The sequence below is a fragment of the Pseudophryne corroboree genome, chromosome 4 (assembly GCF_028390025.1).
Source record: "Pseudophryne corroboree isolate aPseCor3 chromosome 4, aPseCor3.hap2, whole genome shotgun sequence".
NCBI classification, from domain to species: domain Eukaryota; kingdom Metazoa; phylum Chordata; class Amphibia; order Anura; family Myobatrachidae; genus Pseudophryne; species Pseudophryne corroboree.
Window position 1 is genome coordinate 794,428,026 of NC_086447.1, and position 17,528 is coordinate 794,445,553.

General features: G+C 50.0%; 1 protein-coding gene across 3 annotated transcripts in view; it reads right to left on the reverse strand.

Moving 5' to 3' along the window:
* The window catches only part of LRPPRC (leucine rich pentatricopeptide repeat containing), a 491,686-nt gene that overhangs the window by 296,795 nt on the left and 177,363 nt on the right, over positions 1-17,528 (reverse strand). For all 3 annotated transcript variants that reach the window (XM_063918355.1, XM_063918354.1, XM_063918356.1), the window contains exons 9-10: positions 15,347-15,501; positions 5,509-5,614 (exon numbers count right to left, since the gene is read on the reverse strand). In XM_063918355.1, coding sequence (XP_063774425.1) covers positions 5,509-5,614; positions 15,347-15,501 — 261 coding nt within the window. The remainder of the gene's footprint in view (positions 1-5,508; positions 5,615-15,346; positions 15,502-17,528) is intronic.

A 17,528-nucleotide genomic window follows, 5' to 3' on the forward strand; every position in this document is an offset into this window, starting at 1 on the left:
GGAATGAACACTGCTGACAGTGCTAACACGTGATTTTCCGCCCATCGGAGAATCCTTGTGGCTTCGGCCATCGCCGTCCTGCTTCTTGTGCCGCCCTGTCGGTTTACATGGGCGACTGCCGTGATGTTGTCTGATTGGATCAGTACCGGCTGGTTTTGAAGCAGGGATTTTGCCTGACTTAGGGCATTGTAAATGGCGCTCAGTTCTAGAATATTTATGTGTAGGGAAGTCTCCTGACTCGACCATAGTCCTTGGAAGTTTCTTCCCTGTGTGACTGCCCCCCAGCCTCGAAGGCTGGCATCCGTGGTCACCAGGACCCAGTCCTGTATGCCGAATCTGCGGCCCTCTAGAAGATGAGCACTCTGCAGCCACCACAGTAGAGACACCCTGGTTCTTGGAGACAGGGTTATTAGCCGATGCATCTGAAGATGCGATCCGGACCATTGGTCCAACAGGTCCCACTGAAAGATTCTGGCATGGAACCTGCCGAAAGGAATTGCTTCGTAAGAAGCCACCATCTTTCCCAGGACTCGCGTGCAGTGATGCACCGACACCTGTTTTGGTTTCAGGAGGTTTCTGACTAGAGACGACAGCTCCATGGCTTTTTCCTCTGGGAGAAACACTTTTTTCTGGACTGTGTCCAGAATCATTCCCAGGAACAGTAGACGTGTCGTCGGAACCAGCTGTGACTTTGGAATATTTAGAATCCAACCGTGCTGGTGTAGCACCTCCTGAGATAGTGCTACTCCTACCAACAACTGCTCCTTGGATCTCGCCTTTATTAAGAGATCGTCCAAGTATGGGATAATTAAAACTCCCTTTTTTCGAAGGAGTATCATCATTTCTGCCATTACCTTGGTAAACACCCTCGGTGCCGCGGACAGACCAAACGGCAGCGTCTGGAATTGGTAATGGCAATTCTGTACCGCAAATCTGAGGTACTCCTGGTGAGGATGGTAAATGGGGACATGCAGGTAAGCATCCTTGATGTCCAGGGATACCATGTAATCCCCCACGTCTAGACTTGCAATAACCGCCCTGAGCGATTCCATCTTGAACTTGAATTTTTTTATGTATGTGTTCAAGGATTTCAAATTTAAAATGGGTCTCACCGAACCGTCCGGTTTCGGTACCACAAACAGTGTGGAATAGTAACCCCGTCCTTGTTGAAGTAGGGGCACCTTGACTATCACGCGCTGGGAATACAGCTTGTGAATTGCCTCTAGCACAGCCTCCCTGTCCGAGGGAGTTGCTGGCAAGGCTGATTTGAGGAAACGGCGGGGGGGAGACGCCTCGAATTCCAGCTTGTACCCCTGAGATACTACTTGAAAGATCCAGGGATCCACCTGTGAGCGAGCCCACTGATCGCTGAAATTTTTGAGGCGGCCCCCCACCATACCTGGCTCCGCCTGTGGAGCCCCACCGTCATGCGGCGGACTTGGAAGAAGCAGGGGAGGACTTTTGCTCCTGGGAACTAGCTGTTTGTTGCAGCCTTTTTCCCCTACCTCTGCCTCTGGACAGAAAAGACCCGCCTTTTCCTCGCCTGTTTTTCTGGGTCCGAAAGGACTGTACCTGATAAAACGGCGCTTTTTTAGGCTGTGAGGGAACATGGGGTAAAAATGCTGACTTCCCAGTTGTCGCTGTGGAAACGAGGTCCGAGAGACCATCCCCGAATAACTCCTCACCCTTATAAGGCAAAACTTCCATGTGCCTTTTGGAATCTGCATCCCCTGTCCACTGCCGGGTCCATAAGCCTCTCCTAGCAGAAATGGACAATGCACTTATTTTAGATGCCAGCCGGCAGATCTCCCTCTGTGCATCTCTCATGTATAAGACTGAGTCTTTTATATGCTCTATGGTTAGCAGAATAGTGTCCCTGTCTAGGGTGTCAATATTTTCTGACAGGGAATCTGACCACGCAGCGGCAGCACTGCACATCCATGCTGACGCAATAGCTGGTCTAAGTATAATGCCTGTGTGTGTATATATAGACTTCAGGATTGCCTCCTGTTTTCTATCCGCAGGCTCCTTCAGGGCGGCCGTATCCGGAGACGGAAGTGCCACCTTTTTAGACAAACGTGTGAGCGCTTTATCCACCCTAGGAGGTGTTTCCCAACGTGCCCTATCCTCTGGCGGGAAAGGGAACGCCATTAGTAATTTTTTTGAGATTATCAATCTTTTATCAGGGAAAGCCCACGCTTCTTCACACACTTCGTTTAATTCTTCAGATGGGGGAAAAACTACGGGTAGTTTTTTCTCCCCAAACATAATACCCTTTTTTGTGGTACCTGGGTTTAAATCTGAAATGTGTAACACCTCTTTCATTGCCTCAATCATGCAGCGAATGGCCTTAGTGGACATTAGATTAGACTCATCGTCGTCGACACTGGTATCAGTATCCGTGTCGACATCTGGGTCTGCCATCTGAGGTAGCGGGCGTTTTAGAGCCCCTGATGGCCTTTGAGACACCTGGGCAGGCACAAGCTGAGAAGCCGGCTGTCCCGCATTTGGCATGTCGTCCAATTTTTTGTGTAAGGAGTCGACACTTGCACGTAATTCCTTCCATAAAACCATCCACTCAGGTGTCTGCCCCGCAGGGGGTGACATCACTTCTACAGGCATCTGCTCCGCCTCCACATAATTTTCCTCCTCAAACATGTCGACACAGCCGTACCGACACACCGCACACACACCGGGAATGCTCTAAACAGAGGACAGGACCCCACAGAAGCCCTTTGGGGAGACAGAGAGAGAGTATGCCAGCACACACCAGAGCGCTATATACTGCAGGGACTAACTGAATTATGTCCCCTATAGCTGCTATAATATTTACTGCGCCTCAATTTAGTGCCCTCCCTCTCTTTTTTACCCTTTTTCTGTAGTGTAGACTGCAGGGGAGAGTCAGGGAGCTTCCTTCCAGCGGAACTGTGAGGGAAAAATGGTGCCAGTGTGCTGAGGGGGATAGCTCCGCCCCTTTTTCACGGACTATTCTCCCGCTTTTTTAAGGATTCTGGCAGGGGTAATTATCACATATATAGCCTCTGGGGCTATATATTGTGATTGTTTTGCCAGCCAAGGTGTTTTTATTGCTGCTCAGGGCGCCCCCCCCCAGCGCCCTGCACCCTCAGTGACCGGAGTGTGAAGTGTGTATGAGAAGCAATGGTGCACAGCTGCAGTGCTGTGCGCTACCTTGGAGAAGACAGAAGTCTTCATGCCGCCGATTTTCCGGACTTCTTCTTGCTTCTGGCTCTGTAAGGGGGACGGCGGCGCGGCTCCGGGACCGAACACCAAGGCCAGTTCCATGCGGTCAGGCCCTCTGGAGCTAATGGTGTCCAGTAGCCTAAGAAGCCCAAGCTAGCTGCAAGCAGGTAGGTTCGCTTCTTCTCCCCTTAGTCCCTCGTTGCAGTGAGCCTGTTGCCAGCAGGTCTCACTGTAAAATAAAAAACCTAAAATATACTTTCTTCTAAGAGCTCAGGAGAGCCCCTAGTGTGCATCCAGCTCGGCCGGGCACAAAAATCTAACTGAGGCTTGGAGGAGGGTCATAGTGGGAGGAGCCAGTGCACACCAGGTAGTCTAAAAGCTTTCTTTTAGTTGTGCCCAGACTCCTGCGGAGCCGCTATTCCCCATGGTCCTTTCGGAGTTCCCAGCATCCACTAGGACGTTAGAGAAAAAACGAAATAAGGTTAGTGAGTAGCGTGACAAGAAGAACCTGACACTACGTCACTGTAGGCAGCCTGATTTCAGAGAAATTACCCCAAAAGTGCAGAGGGAGTAACAATTAGGCGTGGGATATACATTTCTATCCACTTAGCATAGCCAGACAAGAACTATTAAGGCAAGAGTACGGTATTATAGATACTCAGAAAGACCCCAAAATAAGTGTAGTTTTAACGTTATCAGTTCTCTATTACATTTAAAATGTATATTCTGTGCAGAGAGATTTAAAAAAAAAATTATCTGCTATTTATACACTATGTTGACAAAAGTGATTGGACACCCCTGTGCAAGCAAAATGGAGTAGTCTTGCAGCAGACACGTCTTTGTGAAGGTATAAAATGGGTAAATGGGCACTGATTAGATCACTTGCTAACAAAATGGCTTGCCAAAAGGAGCTAAACGAGTTTAAAAAGGGGATCATCGGAGGCTGCTCAATCAGAGGTATGAGTGTGAGAAGCATTGCAGACGTTACAACGGTTCTTAAATACACGGTCTTTGGTCATTAATGTGTGGAAGAAGAACTGTCATTGAAGGAATGCACCTCGCCCTGGAAGACCCCCGAAACTACAACCCAGGGAGATGCGAAAGAACACGGTTCGTCCCATGCATTCCATTGCACACGAGTACCAAATGGCCACTAATGTGCCAGTTTTTACAAGAACACTTGGATATTATGGGCGAGCAGCTGCTCATAAACCTCTATTCAGAAAGAAGAATGCACCCCAGTGCTTAAGGTGGCCATCCACTAGGATGATATCATGCCTATCTGGCATGATATTGACGCATCGGGCAGACGTATTGCGAGTAACTGGACCACATCGTGTGTGGTCCACTAACGATCTGAAGCACGCTCCTGGTGTAGTAAGTAGGGTTTTCAGATCTTTCCTGCAGCAGGTAAGATCTGGCCCTGACGCGATGAGGTGCTTTAACACTAGATCGCATGCGATCTATCGTTGGCACATCATGAGTGGTAGGTGACCTAGACTGACGATATCTTGAGTCCAGGAGCTGCCGGAGAGTTGAAGGGGTATCGCATGTGACGGAGCGCATGTGATAACTCAGCCTAGTGTATGGGGACCTTTACGATTGTGTAAAGAGTGCAAACACTGGAAAGTGGAACAATGACAGCAAGTATTACTGAGTGACTAATGACGATTTACACTTTTCAGATCAGATGGACGTGTTTGGCGATTGCCAGGAGATCAAGCATGGAGGTGGTGGCATTATGCTGTAGGGCTGTTGCAACTAGTTTGGCATGGGTCCACTAGTGGTAATGCATGGTCACATTAACTCTAAAAAGTATAGAGATGTTCTCGAGAACTCTGTGCTCCCTACATTGTGGAAGTTCTTCAGAAACGACAAATGTTTTTATCAGTACGAAAATGCCACTGGTCATGTTTCCAGGGAGACGCAGGACTGTTATACAGAAAATTTGGTAACCCGGATGGACTGGCTAGCTCAGAGTTCAGATCTTAACCCCACTGAGAACCTCATGGACCGACAGGTGCTTTCTAGGCACCTGACGTTCTTCAGTCTCGCAGTTGGTCACTGTACTTAAGGTGGAATGGCAAAACACACCACCTGCTGTTGTCCAGTAACTTGTGGACAGTTTGCCATGAAGAGTGTCTGCATGTGATGGACCTTCAAAGTACTGACAATAAAATCTCGATCTACGCATCTGCTGGCAGTGTTCAATCACTTTTGTCTACATAATGTCATTTAACAGTAAGAAATAGGATTATTAATATAAAACGGATATAAAATATACACATATAGACAACAAAAAGGTACCTGTTTTATTATCTTTTAGAGCACAGTGTAGAAGAAACAATAGGGGATTTTTGTGCAAGTTGGATGCCAACATCTCATCAGCATATTTCTTCAGCTGGCTTAATGGCTTTAAAGAGAAAAAACATTCATTCAAAATTAAACACATTCTGTTCTAATATCCAAGTATATGACACTTATTGTGTGTAGGTAACAGTTACAGGTTACCTGGCAGTGTGTAATACAAGGAATATCAAGTTATGCCATATGTAAGAATGTTATTTCCAGCTCTACAACTGAAGTCATTCCAGTTTACAGAATGACACAATTAATAACAGGTTCATATACAGACAGAGAACTTCCAGAAACTTCTATAAAAACTAGCAAAAGGAGAAGAACTATTTTGAATGTGACTAATTTTTCTACGAATTTAAAATAATAAATTTATTATTCATACCTTTATCTAGTTCCTATGGTGGTTTTAATAAGTCTAATTGCAGAAATCACCATTTGTACACTTCTATTGTTTGCTTTCTCTTTCCTTTTATCTTCTTCACCCAAAGACATACTACTACTAAGGCATCAAACCTATCAGAGTGTACCTTTCATTTCATAGCATGAACTAGATAAATGAAAGCTAGACGCTAATTGGTTGCTATAGGCTACTTCTCTACTAGTCCTCTCTAGTAGGTTTGCCACATCTCCCGCTCAATGAAGAATATTACAACAGGTTGGGAATATGTCCCCACAGAAAGGGATAAAGGGATGTTTAAAACATCATTGGGGGAAAAGGGGGGGGGGGGGGTGACTAAGTTCAAATTAGGGGAAAAAAAACAAAAAACAAGAGGGGAAGTAAATACGTTCTATCACATGGTAATTGGTAATCTATTAATGCACCCCACCCACCCAACTAGTGTTGAGCTTTACACAATGCAAGATGTACAGAGGGTAAAAATAGGATTTTGGTTACCTACCGGTAAATCCTTTTCTCGTAGTCCGTAGAGTATGCTGGGGTCCACACTAGTACCATGGGGTATAGACGGGTCCACTAGGAGCCATTGGCACTTTAAGAGTTTGAGAGTGTGGGCTGGCTCCTCCCTCTATGCCCCTCCTACCACACTCAGTCTAGAAACTGTGCCCGAGGAGACGGACAACTTCGAGAGAAGGATTTAACACAGATAGTGGCGAGATTCATTCCAGCTCACACATACAAGGCATATCAAGCTAGCTTAGCTTGAAAACTAAACAACTGCTGAAACATTACTTACCAAGTAACAATGCACTACATAACTAAACAAAGTTGTACTGAACTACAGAACGGTTGCAGGAAAACGGAGCGCTAGGCGGGCGCCCAGCATCCTCTACGGACTACGAGAAAAAGATTTACCGGTAGGTAACCAAAATCCTATTTTCTCTTACGTCCTAGAGGATGCTGGGGTCCACATTAGTACCATGGGGATGTACTAAAGCTCCCATAACGGGAGGGAGAGTGCGGAGGCTCCTGCAGAACTGATTGACTGAACTTCAGATCATCAGAGGCCAAAGTATCGAACTTATAAAACTTTGCAAATGTGTTCGACCCAGACCAAGTTGCAGCTCGGCAAAGTTGCAATGCCGAGACACCCCGGGCAGCCGCCCAGGAAGACCCCACCTTACAAGTAGAGTTGGCCTTAACAGATTTTGGACACGGCAATCCTGCCGTAAAATAAGCGTGCTGGATAGTGAACCGAATCCAGCGAGAAATAGTCTTCTTAGAAGCAGGACACCCAATCTTCTTGGGATCATATAGGACAAAAAGAGAGTCTGACTTTCTGTGATGAGAAGTTCTCTTCACATATATCTTCAGAGCCCTTACAACATCCAAGGACTTTGATGTAATTGAGGAGTCAGTCACTACTGGCACCACAATAGGTTGGTTGATATGAAATGCCGACACAACCTTCGGAAGAAACTGCTGACGTGTCCGGAGTTCAGTTCTATCTTCGTGGAAGATCAAGTAAGGACTTTTTTCGGACAAAGCCCCTAATTCCAACACACGTTTAGCAGAAGCTAAGGCCAACAACGTGACCACCTTTCAAGTAAGAAATTTAACCTCAACCTCTTGGAGAGGTTCAAACCAATCCGACTGGATAAACTGCAACACCACGGTAAGGTCCCAAGGCGCCATAGGTGGTACAAAGGGAGGTTGGATGTACAGAACTCCCTTCAAATAAGTCTGAACCTCAGGGAGGGCAGCCAACTGTTTCTGGAAGAAGATGGAGAGGGCCGAAATCTGGACCTTCACAGATCCCAACCTCAGGCCCATATCCATACCTGCTTGCAGGAAGAGGAGAAACCGTCCGAGTTGAAACTCCACCATAGGAAACTACTTGGATTCACACCAAGAAACATATTTCTTCCAAATACGATGGTAATGTTTAGACGTTACCCCTTTCCTAGTCTGTATCAGGGTAGGAGTGACCTTCTTCGGAATGCCCTTCCGAGCTAGTATCTGGCGTTTAACCTCCATGCCGTCAAACGTAGCCGCGGTAATTCTTGATAGGCGAAAGGTCCCTGCAGCAGCAGATCCTCCCGAAGAGGCCTCGGCTCTTCCTGCAAGAGATTCAGAAGGTCTGCGTACCAAGCCCGCCTTGGCCAGTCCGGAGCAATGAGGATCGCCTGAACCCTTGATCTCCTTACGAGCTTTAGAACTCTTGGAATGAGTGGAAGAGGTGGAAACACATACACCGACCGGAACACCCACGGAGACACCAGGGCGTCCACTGCCACTGCTTGTGGATCCCTCGAATTGGAACAATAGCGTTGAAGCTTCTTTTTGAGACGAGAAGCCATCATGTCTATTTGGGGTAACCCCCAGAGGTCTGTAATTTCCTTGAACACCTCCGGATGGAGACCCCATTACCCTGGATGGAGATCGTGTCTGCTGAGGAAGTCTGCTTCCCAGTTGTCTACTCCCGGAATGAAGATTGCTGAGAGCGCCAATGCGTGTCTTTCTGCCCAGAGGATGATTCTTGTCACCTCTTACATTGCAGCTCTGCTCTTCGTTCCGCCCTGTCGGTTTACGTAGGCCACTGTCGTTACATTGTCCGACTGCACTTGGATGGCCCGATTTCTTAGAAGATGGGCCGCCTGAAGAAGACCGTTGTAGACGGCTTAGGTCCAGGATGTTGATGGGCAGGCCGGCTTCCAGACTAGACCACCTTCCTTGGAATGTTTCCCCCTGAGTGACTGCGCCCCAGCCCCAAAGGCTTGCATCCGTGGTAAGAAGGACCCAGTCCTGAATCCTGAACCTGCGGTCCTCTAGAAGGTGAGACATTTGCAGCCACCAGAGGAGTGAAATTCTGGCTTTCGACGATAGACGTATCCTCAGGTGCATGTGTAGGTGAGATCTCGACCACTTGTCCAGGAGATCCAGCTGGATGGATCGAGCATGAAACCTTCCGTACTGTAGAGCCTCGTAGGAGGCAACCATCTTCCCCAGAAGACGAATGCACTGATGAATCGATAGCCGGGCTGGCTTCAGGACATCCCGGACCATTGCTTGAATCAGCAACGCTTTCTCCCCCAGCAGAAACACCCTCTGCACTTCCGTGTCAAGGATCAACCCCAGAAAATACAATCTCCTTGTCGGTTCCAAATGTGACTTTGGAAGGTTCAGGATTCAACCGTGTTTCCTGAGCACATGAGTTGTGCCCCCCCCCCCCCCCCCCCCGCAGAAGTGCAAAGGCTTGACACAGCGGTGATGCCTTTGCACTTCAAGAGTAGCTCCCGACCAACGCAGCTTTAGCGTGCTGGCCGGGAGCTACTCATCGCTCCGCGGCCCGCAGTGGCTGCGTGTGACGTCACGCAGCCGCTGCGAGCCACTCCCCGCATGGTCCGGCCACGCCTGCGTTGGCTGGACAGCGCCCACGAAACGGCGGCCAAACGCTGCCGTTTCGTCCCCTCCCGCCCATCGACCGCCTCTGCCTGTCAATCAGGCAGAGGTGATTGTAGCGCAGCGACGGGCGGCCACGCACCGGAGCACTGCGGCGCCGGCGCAGTTCTGACCCGATCGCTACGCTGCGAAAAACTGCAGCGTGCGATCGGGTCAGAATGACCCCCTATGTTCACTCCCTGTCTGCGGAGAACCATCATCTCTGCCATCACCTGGGTGAACACCCTCGGTGCCGTGGAGAGACCGAATGGCAGTGCATGGAACTGATAGTGACTGTCTAACAGTGTGAATCTGAGATGAGCCTGATGTGGCTACCAAATCGGAATGTGGAGGTTTGCATCCTTGATGTCCAAGGACACCAGAAACTCTCCCTCCTCCAGCCATGAGATCACCGCTCTCAGAGATTCCATTTTGAATTTGAACTCCCTCAGGTAAAGGTTTAACGATTTCTTGTTCAAAATCGGTCTGACTGAACCATCCGGTTTCGGTACCACAAACAGGTTTGAATAGTAACCCTTGTTTTGCATATGAGGTGGAACTGGGATAATGACCTGTGACTTTTCCAATTTTTGGATAGCTTCCTGTAGGATAGCCCTGTCTGTCAGCAATGCTGGCAAGCCTGATTTGAAGAATCGGTGAGGCGGAAGATCTTGAAACTCCAGTCTGTACCCCAGAGACACAACATCTTGTACCCAGGGATCCAGACCGGACGACACCCAGTCCGAGTCTCGCACCCACCAATCCGTTTTCACAGGCTTCTGGTCGTGGGAGCCCGCAGGTGCAGGTTTTTTTATTTTGCATGCCCACCTCTAAAAAAGGTGGTAGGGGGCTTGAACTTTTTTGTTTTAGCTGTCCGAAAGGACTGCGATACAGATGAAGAAAAGGGTTTCTTCGTAGAAAGCATAGCTGAGGGAAGAAAGGGCGACTCACCACGCGGTTGTGGTGGAGATCCACACATCCAACACTTTCTCAAATAGAGCCTGACCTGTGTAGGGTAGGTTCTCCACACTTCTCCTGGAATCCGCGTCTGCAGACCATTGGCGTAGCCAGAGTCCCCTGCGAGCCGAGACTGACATGGAAGAAATCCGCGCATTCAGCGTACCCAGGTACTTCATGGATTCCACCATGAACCCCGCAGAATCCTGTATGTTACGTAAAAACAGTTCAATGTCACTTTTATCCATTGTATTGAAGTCCTCTAGTAATGTGCCTGACCACTTTACTATAGCTTTAGAAATCCATGCACAGTTAATAGTAGGCCTTAATGCCACCCCCTGAAGCAGTGTATATGGATTTGGGCGTAGTGTCAATTTTACGATCAGCCGGTGTGGCCGGAGGGACCCCAGCCACGCGGGAAATGGCCGCCTGCAGCACTGAAGGGGTTAACCCCTAGTGCCCGGGGCCATTTTTACAGACAATGGGCGCTTGGCGCCAGATTTGAAATATACTGTGGGCGCTAGGCGCCGTGTGTCATAATATGTTTAAATTGTATTTTAAGATGTGCCGTGGTCCCGGACCTCTCCGGAGACCACGGCAGGGAGGACAGCCCCCCGGCGCGCTCAGCAGTGTGTGCGCGCCGGGGGAGAGAAGGCAGCCGCTGACCGCCGGAGTCCGGGAGCTCCGCTCCCGGCAGCGATCGGTGAAGCCCCGGGCGCACTGGAGTGTGCGCGCCGGGGAGAAGGGTGAGCGCTGCGGCTGGGAGCTCGGCTCCCGCTGCAGTGCTCTCTGTAAGAGCCGCCGCTGGGGGCCGGGAGCTCTGCTCCCGGCGCCTCAGCCCAGCCCAGCACGGACGTCCCGGGCTGCTGGGCGGCGAGGGGGGTGCGCCGCAGCCCGGCTCCCCGCCGGACGCTGCGGCGAGGCTACCAGACAGGCGCCGCTCATGGGGGACCGGGCTAGCCGGCTCCCTAGCGGCGGGGGTGCAAATAGGCTGCCGAGCAGGATGGTGAGCGCTGGGGTCCGGGAGCTACGCTCCCGGCGCCTCAGCGCTGAAACAAGCCAGAGTCACGGCGGCCGGGACAAGTGTCCCGGGCCGCCGGGCTTCGGTACAGGGGGGTGCGCCGCTGCGTGCGGCGAGGCCACTGAGTAGTGCCACGCTGGGGGGACAGGGAGAGTCAGCTCCCTGGACCCCAGAGGCAGGAAGGCAGGCTGGAGGATGGGGGAAGCCAGCCCCATACCTCCAGCACTGAGAGAGCCCTAGCAGCCAGGCTGCAGGGCTAGTACAGTATTCCACAAACCAGACATTGTGTAAAATAATAGGAAGTACAGTGTGTTGTAAGGCACTGCAGTGCCTAGGTATGTGGAGCCTGTGCAGGCTCAGAGTGTATTTAAATGTATAAACATGTACAGTGTGATTTAAATGTAATGTATTTAAAGGTAAATTGCACTTACTTGGTTGTGTGTCCCAGGAGGGGGGAATCCATGGCTGTGCAGGCTGATGGATTCTCCCAGACCTTTTCCCCAAAAACGGAATGCTTTCCCATCCAGCCTCACATTTCCAAGGGGCACAGGGAGAAAGAGAAGCAGCTCAGCTATGAAACAAGCTGAGTGGTTTCTTGGAGCTCCATGGAGATCAGCCGTAGTGGACAAGAGACCTGGACCGGGGAGCCAGGCTGCCCAGCTCTGGAGCCCGAATCCAGGCTGCAGGCAGTGAGCTGGGTCCCGGGCAGGTTTCTGGAGGTCAGATTTAGGAGGGAAAACTTCCCCCAGCCAGACTGAACGGCACCGGGGAGTATCCTGACTCTCCCAGATGGGAGAGTCAAAGGAGACCGACCACTCCCCACTGTCCATAGGGAACAATGTTAGCTGTGCATGAGACCAGAGCATGCACAGCTCATGGGTAAACATTGATTGGTTGTGCACCACAGGGCGGGCTTACCCCCTGTGGTAAGGGGTCTTGGAGAGGGATAAAAGAAGGGCAGCTGGCCCATAGGAGGGTGGATTGTAACATCTTCTTCTGCTGAAAACATCTGATTGTATGCTGTTGCCCCTAGCAATAGGGAGGAGCCTTTTTAAAGGTTATTTGAGCAATAAACATCTTTGCCTCAAGAAGACTGCTTCATCTTGTGACCTACAGGGTTAGGCCAAACCTAGCCCCGTCCTCCGGCTGTCCAGGGAAGCACCTGACGTCTCCAAGCTCCGCCTTCAGCCAGCTACCGGTAGAGGCCTAGCAAGTGGCTAGTGGGGATTCGTCAGCACCACACAGCTGCGGTAAAGCAGTGCGTCGGCACATACAGAGCAGAACCGTGGTTCCAAACGCCACGGCAGGTTAGGAGTTTGGTGGTGGCAGCGAGAACCCGCCCACAGCGCAGTGGGTGGAGTCAGTAACAGGCGGTTACTGACGGTAAGCGGGAATCCCCTATGTGGTCAGGCCTCGTGCGGCTTGACCTTCCATTCTGTGCGCAGTCGACGGGACGCGGCAAGCAGCGAGTGCTTCCGTACGGTACCGTCCTGTCACAGCCGGTTTAACGTGGTAGATCCAGGGACAGGTAAAACCACCTTTTTTGACAGTCTGGAAACAGATGCGTCAACTATGGGTGGGTATTCCCATTTTTTCCTATCCTCCTCAGGGAAGGGAAAAGCAACCAGAACCCTTTTGGGGATCTGGAATTTTTTCTCCGGGGTTTCCCAGGATTTTTCAAATAAAGCGTTTAATTCTTTTGACGCAGGGAAGGTTAGCAAGGCTTTCTTACTGTCTGTGAAGAAAGCCTCCTCAACCTGCTCAGGTGGTGTGACAGCAATGTTTAACACATCTCTCATGGCCTCAATCTTGAGCTGCACCCCCTTTGCCAGAGATGCCGACCCCCTCAGCACATCCCCATCACCGTCTGCCGTGTCAGAGTCGGTATCCGTGTCATCTTGCATAATCTGGGCAAGTGCACGTTTCTGTGGGTATATGTTAGGAGGATTTAGAAGAAATAGGAGCAGAACCTGACAAAACAGCCATAGAACTCTTTAAAAACGGAGTTTCAGTCTCAGTATAAGCTACCCTAGCAGATATCTGAGAGATCATTCCCTTAATAGAAGTCAGCCATTCTGGTTCATTAACAGGGATCTGGGACAAGACATTCCAATCTTGGGTACATGGAATGGATTCCTCGGGAGAAGAAATGTCCTCCGCAGCATAAGACACAGAATCCCTGGACATGGCTATGTGAAAGAGCATACACCCACACACACAGGAAAATGTCAGACACAGTTTCCCCACCAAGTACCTGCAGGGAAACACAGAGCTTGGAGCCAGCACACCCACAGCGCTTCACTTAGATAATTATAATAGAAATACCTGGCGCTGACTGTGTACCTAATCGACTACACAGTAATATTCAAAGCCGCCCCCCCTTCTACAATTCCCTGGTACTACACAAGGTAGCTGGAGCCGTGTGGAGGGACAGCATTCCCCTGTCAGCGTCTCTGTCACTGGAACTGCAAGGAGGAAAATGGCGCTGAACGCCGCTGGGTCCGCTCTAAGGAGAAGCTCCACCCCCTTGCTGATGGCACGTCTTCCCGCACTTTTGAATTTTATACTGGCCGGAGGTTTTGTAGCATTACCGAGGTCCCTGAAAGCCCAGTAGTGACCAGTGTAGGGTATTTATTCGCTGGTTTAAGGCGCCCCTCCTGATGCTGCACTATGTACCACTGAGCCTCCGGAGCGCAGTTAGTACTGCACTACTACCCTGTTGCCACCATCTTCACACCAGCTCCCCGCTTGTCGGGGCGCCGGTGACTCACTCGCCACCTGAATCTTCTGGCTCTGTTAGGGGGTGGCGGCATGCTGCGGGAGTGAGCGGTCGCCTGGGGCGGCTAACGATTATCACTCTCAGGAGCTCAGTGTCCTGTCAGCAGAGAAAGTGGCAATTAACCACTCAGGGTTGGACACTCCTCCCCAAGTCCCACAAAGCAGGGAGGCTGTTGCCAGCAGCCCCCCTGTGCCTAACTCTAATAAAACAATAGAACTAGATAAACTCCTATGGAGCTCCCCTAGCTGTGACCGGCTCCTCCGGGCACATTTTCTAAACTGAGTCTGGTAGAAGGGGCATAGAGGGAGGAGCCAGCACACACTCTGAAATTCTTAAAGTGCCCAGGGCTCCTAGCGGACCCGTCTATACCCCACGGTACTAATGTGGACCCCAGCATCCTCTAGGACATTAGATAAATTGGGGAAAACCGTTTTAAGGCAGTTGTGTACTCTGTCCGGAGACGCATTCCGCCCCATGTAGAAGCCGTGCGTCTCCGTACCTTCATAGAGCCATAATGGCCGGCGCACCGCTAGCCGGGGTGCCGGCTCAGTACTCACCACTCTTCATTCTTCTGGCTCTGTTAGGGGTGGCGGCGTGCTGCGGAAATCTACGCTCACCGTGGTGGGGCTTGCGGATAGTTCCCTCAGGAGTTTAATGCCCTGTCTGCGGGGAACGGGACCATTAACCCTTCAAGAGGTTGGGCCGTTCTCCCCCCTAAGTCCCACGAAGCAGGCAGGCTGGGGTCAACCAGCTCTGCCTGAAAATAACAAACATAGAAAATAAATGCAGAATACTCTTCAGGAGCTTCCTTCAGCGTGACTGGCTCCTCCGGGCACATTTTCTAAACTGAGTCTGGTAGAAGGGGTATAGAGGGAGGAGCCAGCCCACACTCTGAAATTCTTAAAGTGCCCATGGCTCCTAGTGGACCAGTCTATACCCCATGGTACTTAATGGACCTCAGTATCCTCTAGGACATAAGAGGGAAAAAAATGTACATGCTCCCCTCACATTGCAACATGGTTTGATCCAGATGTAAAGTTACTTGCTTCCGTTTTTGCTTTGCGACCAACCCAGAATCAGCACCACAGTGCTCCTGGCACAGTACTAATAACAGCCAAAGGAATAAAACAATCAATAACGCGTGTCTTTGCGCTGGACAGAGGTGTAGAAGGAATATGAAACCAGGTCATACCATGTTTAGCCTAACGCAGTGCTGCAGAAAGAAATTCCCAGGCTGCCTCTCCGTTCTGTCATCATATAACTTCCCCACAGGCACCATCTTTGCGACCTGCAAAGCTATATCTTCATAGCCGCCAGTCAGTAAAGTCAAACAGAGATTTATGAGCTCTATAAAATGTGAAATAAAAGCATATTAGTTTAGATTTATTTATTAAAAAGAAACTTAAGTACAAGCATATTCTGTTGTGTTTTACAATTGGCAACAAATAGTAATAAAAATAAGAATTTACTCACCGGTAATTCTATTTCTCATAGTCCGTAGTGGATGCTGGGGACTCCGTAAGGACCATGGGGATTAGCGGCTCCGCAGGAGACTGGGCACAACTACAAAGAAAGCTTTTAGACTACTGGTGTGCACTGGCTCCTCCCACTAAGACCCTCCTCCAGACCTCAGTTAGGATACTGTGCCCGGAAGAGCTGACACAATTAGGAAGGATTTTGAATCCCGGGTAAGACTCATACCAGCCACACCAATCACACCGTATAACTCGTGATACAATACCCAGTTAACAGCATGATAACAACTGAGCATCTCAACAGATAGCTCAACAATAACCCTTTAGTTAAGCAATAACTATATACAAGTATTGCAGACAATCCGCACTTGGGATGGGCGCCCAGCATCCACTACGTACTATGAGAAATAGAATTACCGGTGAGTAAATTCTTATTTTCTCTAACGTCCTAAGTGGATGCTGGGGACTCCGTAAGGACCATGGGGATTATACCAAAGCTCCCAAACGGGCGGGAGAGTGCGGATGACTCTGCAGCACCGAATGAGAGAACTCCAGGTCCTCCTCAGCCAGGGTATCAAATTTGTAGAATTTAGCAAACGTGTTTGCCCCTGACCAAGTAGCAGCTCGGCAAAGTTGAAGAGCCGAGACCCCTCGGGCAGCCGCCCAAGAAGAGCCCACTTTCCTTGTGGAATGGGCTTTTACTGATTTAGGATGCGGCAGTCCAGCCGCAGAATGTGCAAGCTGAATCGTACTACAGATCCAGCGAGCAATAGTCTGCTTAGAAGCAGGTGCACCCAACTTGTTGGGCGCATACAGGATAAAATGCGAGTCAGTTTTCCTGACTCCAGCTGTCCTGGAAACATACATTTTTAGGGCCCTGACTACATCCAACAACTTGGAAGCCTCCAAGTCATTCGTAGCCGCAGGCACCACGATAGGTTGGTTCAGATGAAAAGCTGATACCACTTTGGGAAGAAACTGGGGACGAGTCCTCAATTCTGCCCTATCCATATGGAAAATCAGATAAGGGCTTTTACATGACAAAGCCGCCAATTCTGAAACCCGCCTGGCCGAAGCCAAGGCCAACAACATGACCACTTTCCACGTGAGATATTTTAAATCCACGGTTTTCAGTGGCTCAAACCAATGTGACTTTAGGAAGTCCAACACCACGTTGAGATCCCAAAGTGCCACTGGAGGCACAAAAGGGGGCTGAATATGCAGCACTCCCTTAACAAAAGTCTGAACTTCAGGTAGTGAAGCCAATTCTCTCTGAAAGAAAATCGACAGAGCCGAAATCTGGACCTTAATGGAACCCAATTTAAGGCCCATAGTCACCCCTGACTGTAGGAAGTGCAGGAACCGGCCCAGCTGAAATTCTTCCGTTGGGGCCTTCCTGGCCTCACACCACGCAACATATTTTCGCCATATGCGGTGATAATGGTTCGCGGTTACTTCTTTCCTAGCTTTTATCAGCGTAGGAATGACTTCCTCCGGAATGCCCTTTCCCTTCAGGATCCGGTGTTCAACCGCCATGCCGTCAAACGCAGCCGCGGTAAGTCTTGGAACAGACAGGGCCCCTGCTGCAGCAGGTCCTGTCTGAGTGGTAGAGGCCATCATTTCTTGAAGTTCCGGGTACCACGCTCTTCTTGGCCAATCCGGAACAATGAGTATAGTTCTTACTCCTCTTCTCCTTATTATCCTCAGTACCTTTGGTATGAGAGGAAGAGGAGGGAACACATAAACCGATCGGTACACCCACGGTGTTACCAGAGCGTCCACAGCTATCGCCTGCGGGTCTCTTGACCTGGCGCAATATTTTTCTAGCTTTTTGTTTAGGCGGGACGCCATCATGTCCACCTGTGGTTTTTCCCACTGGTTTACAATCATTTGAAAGAC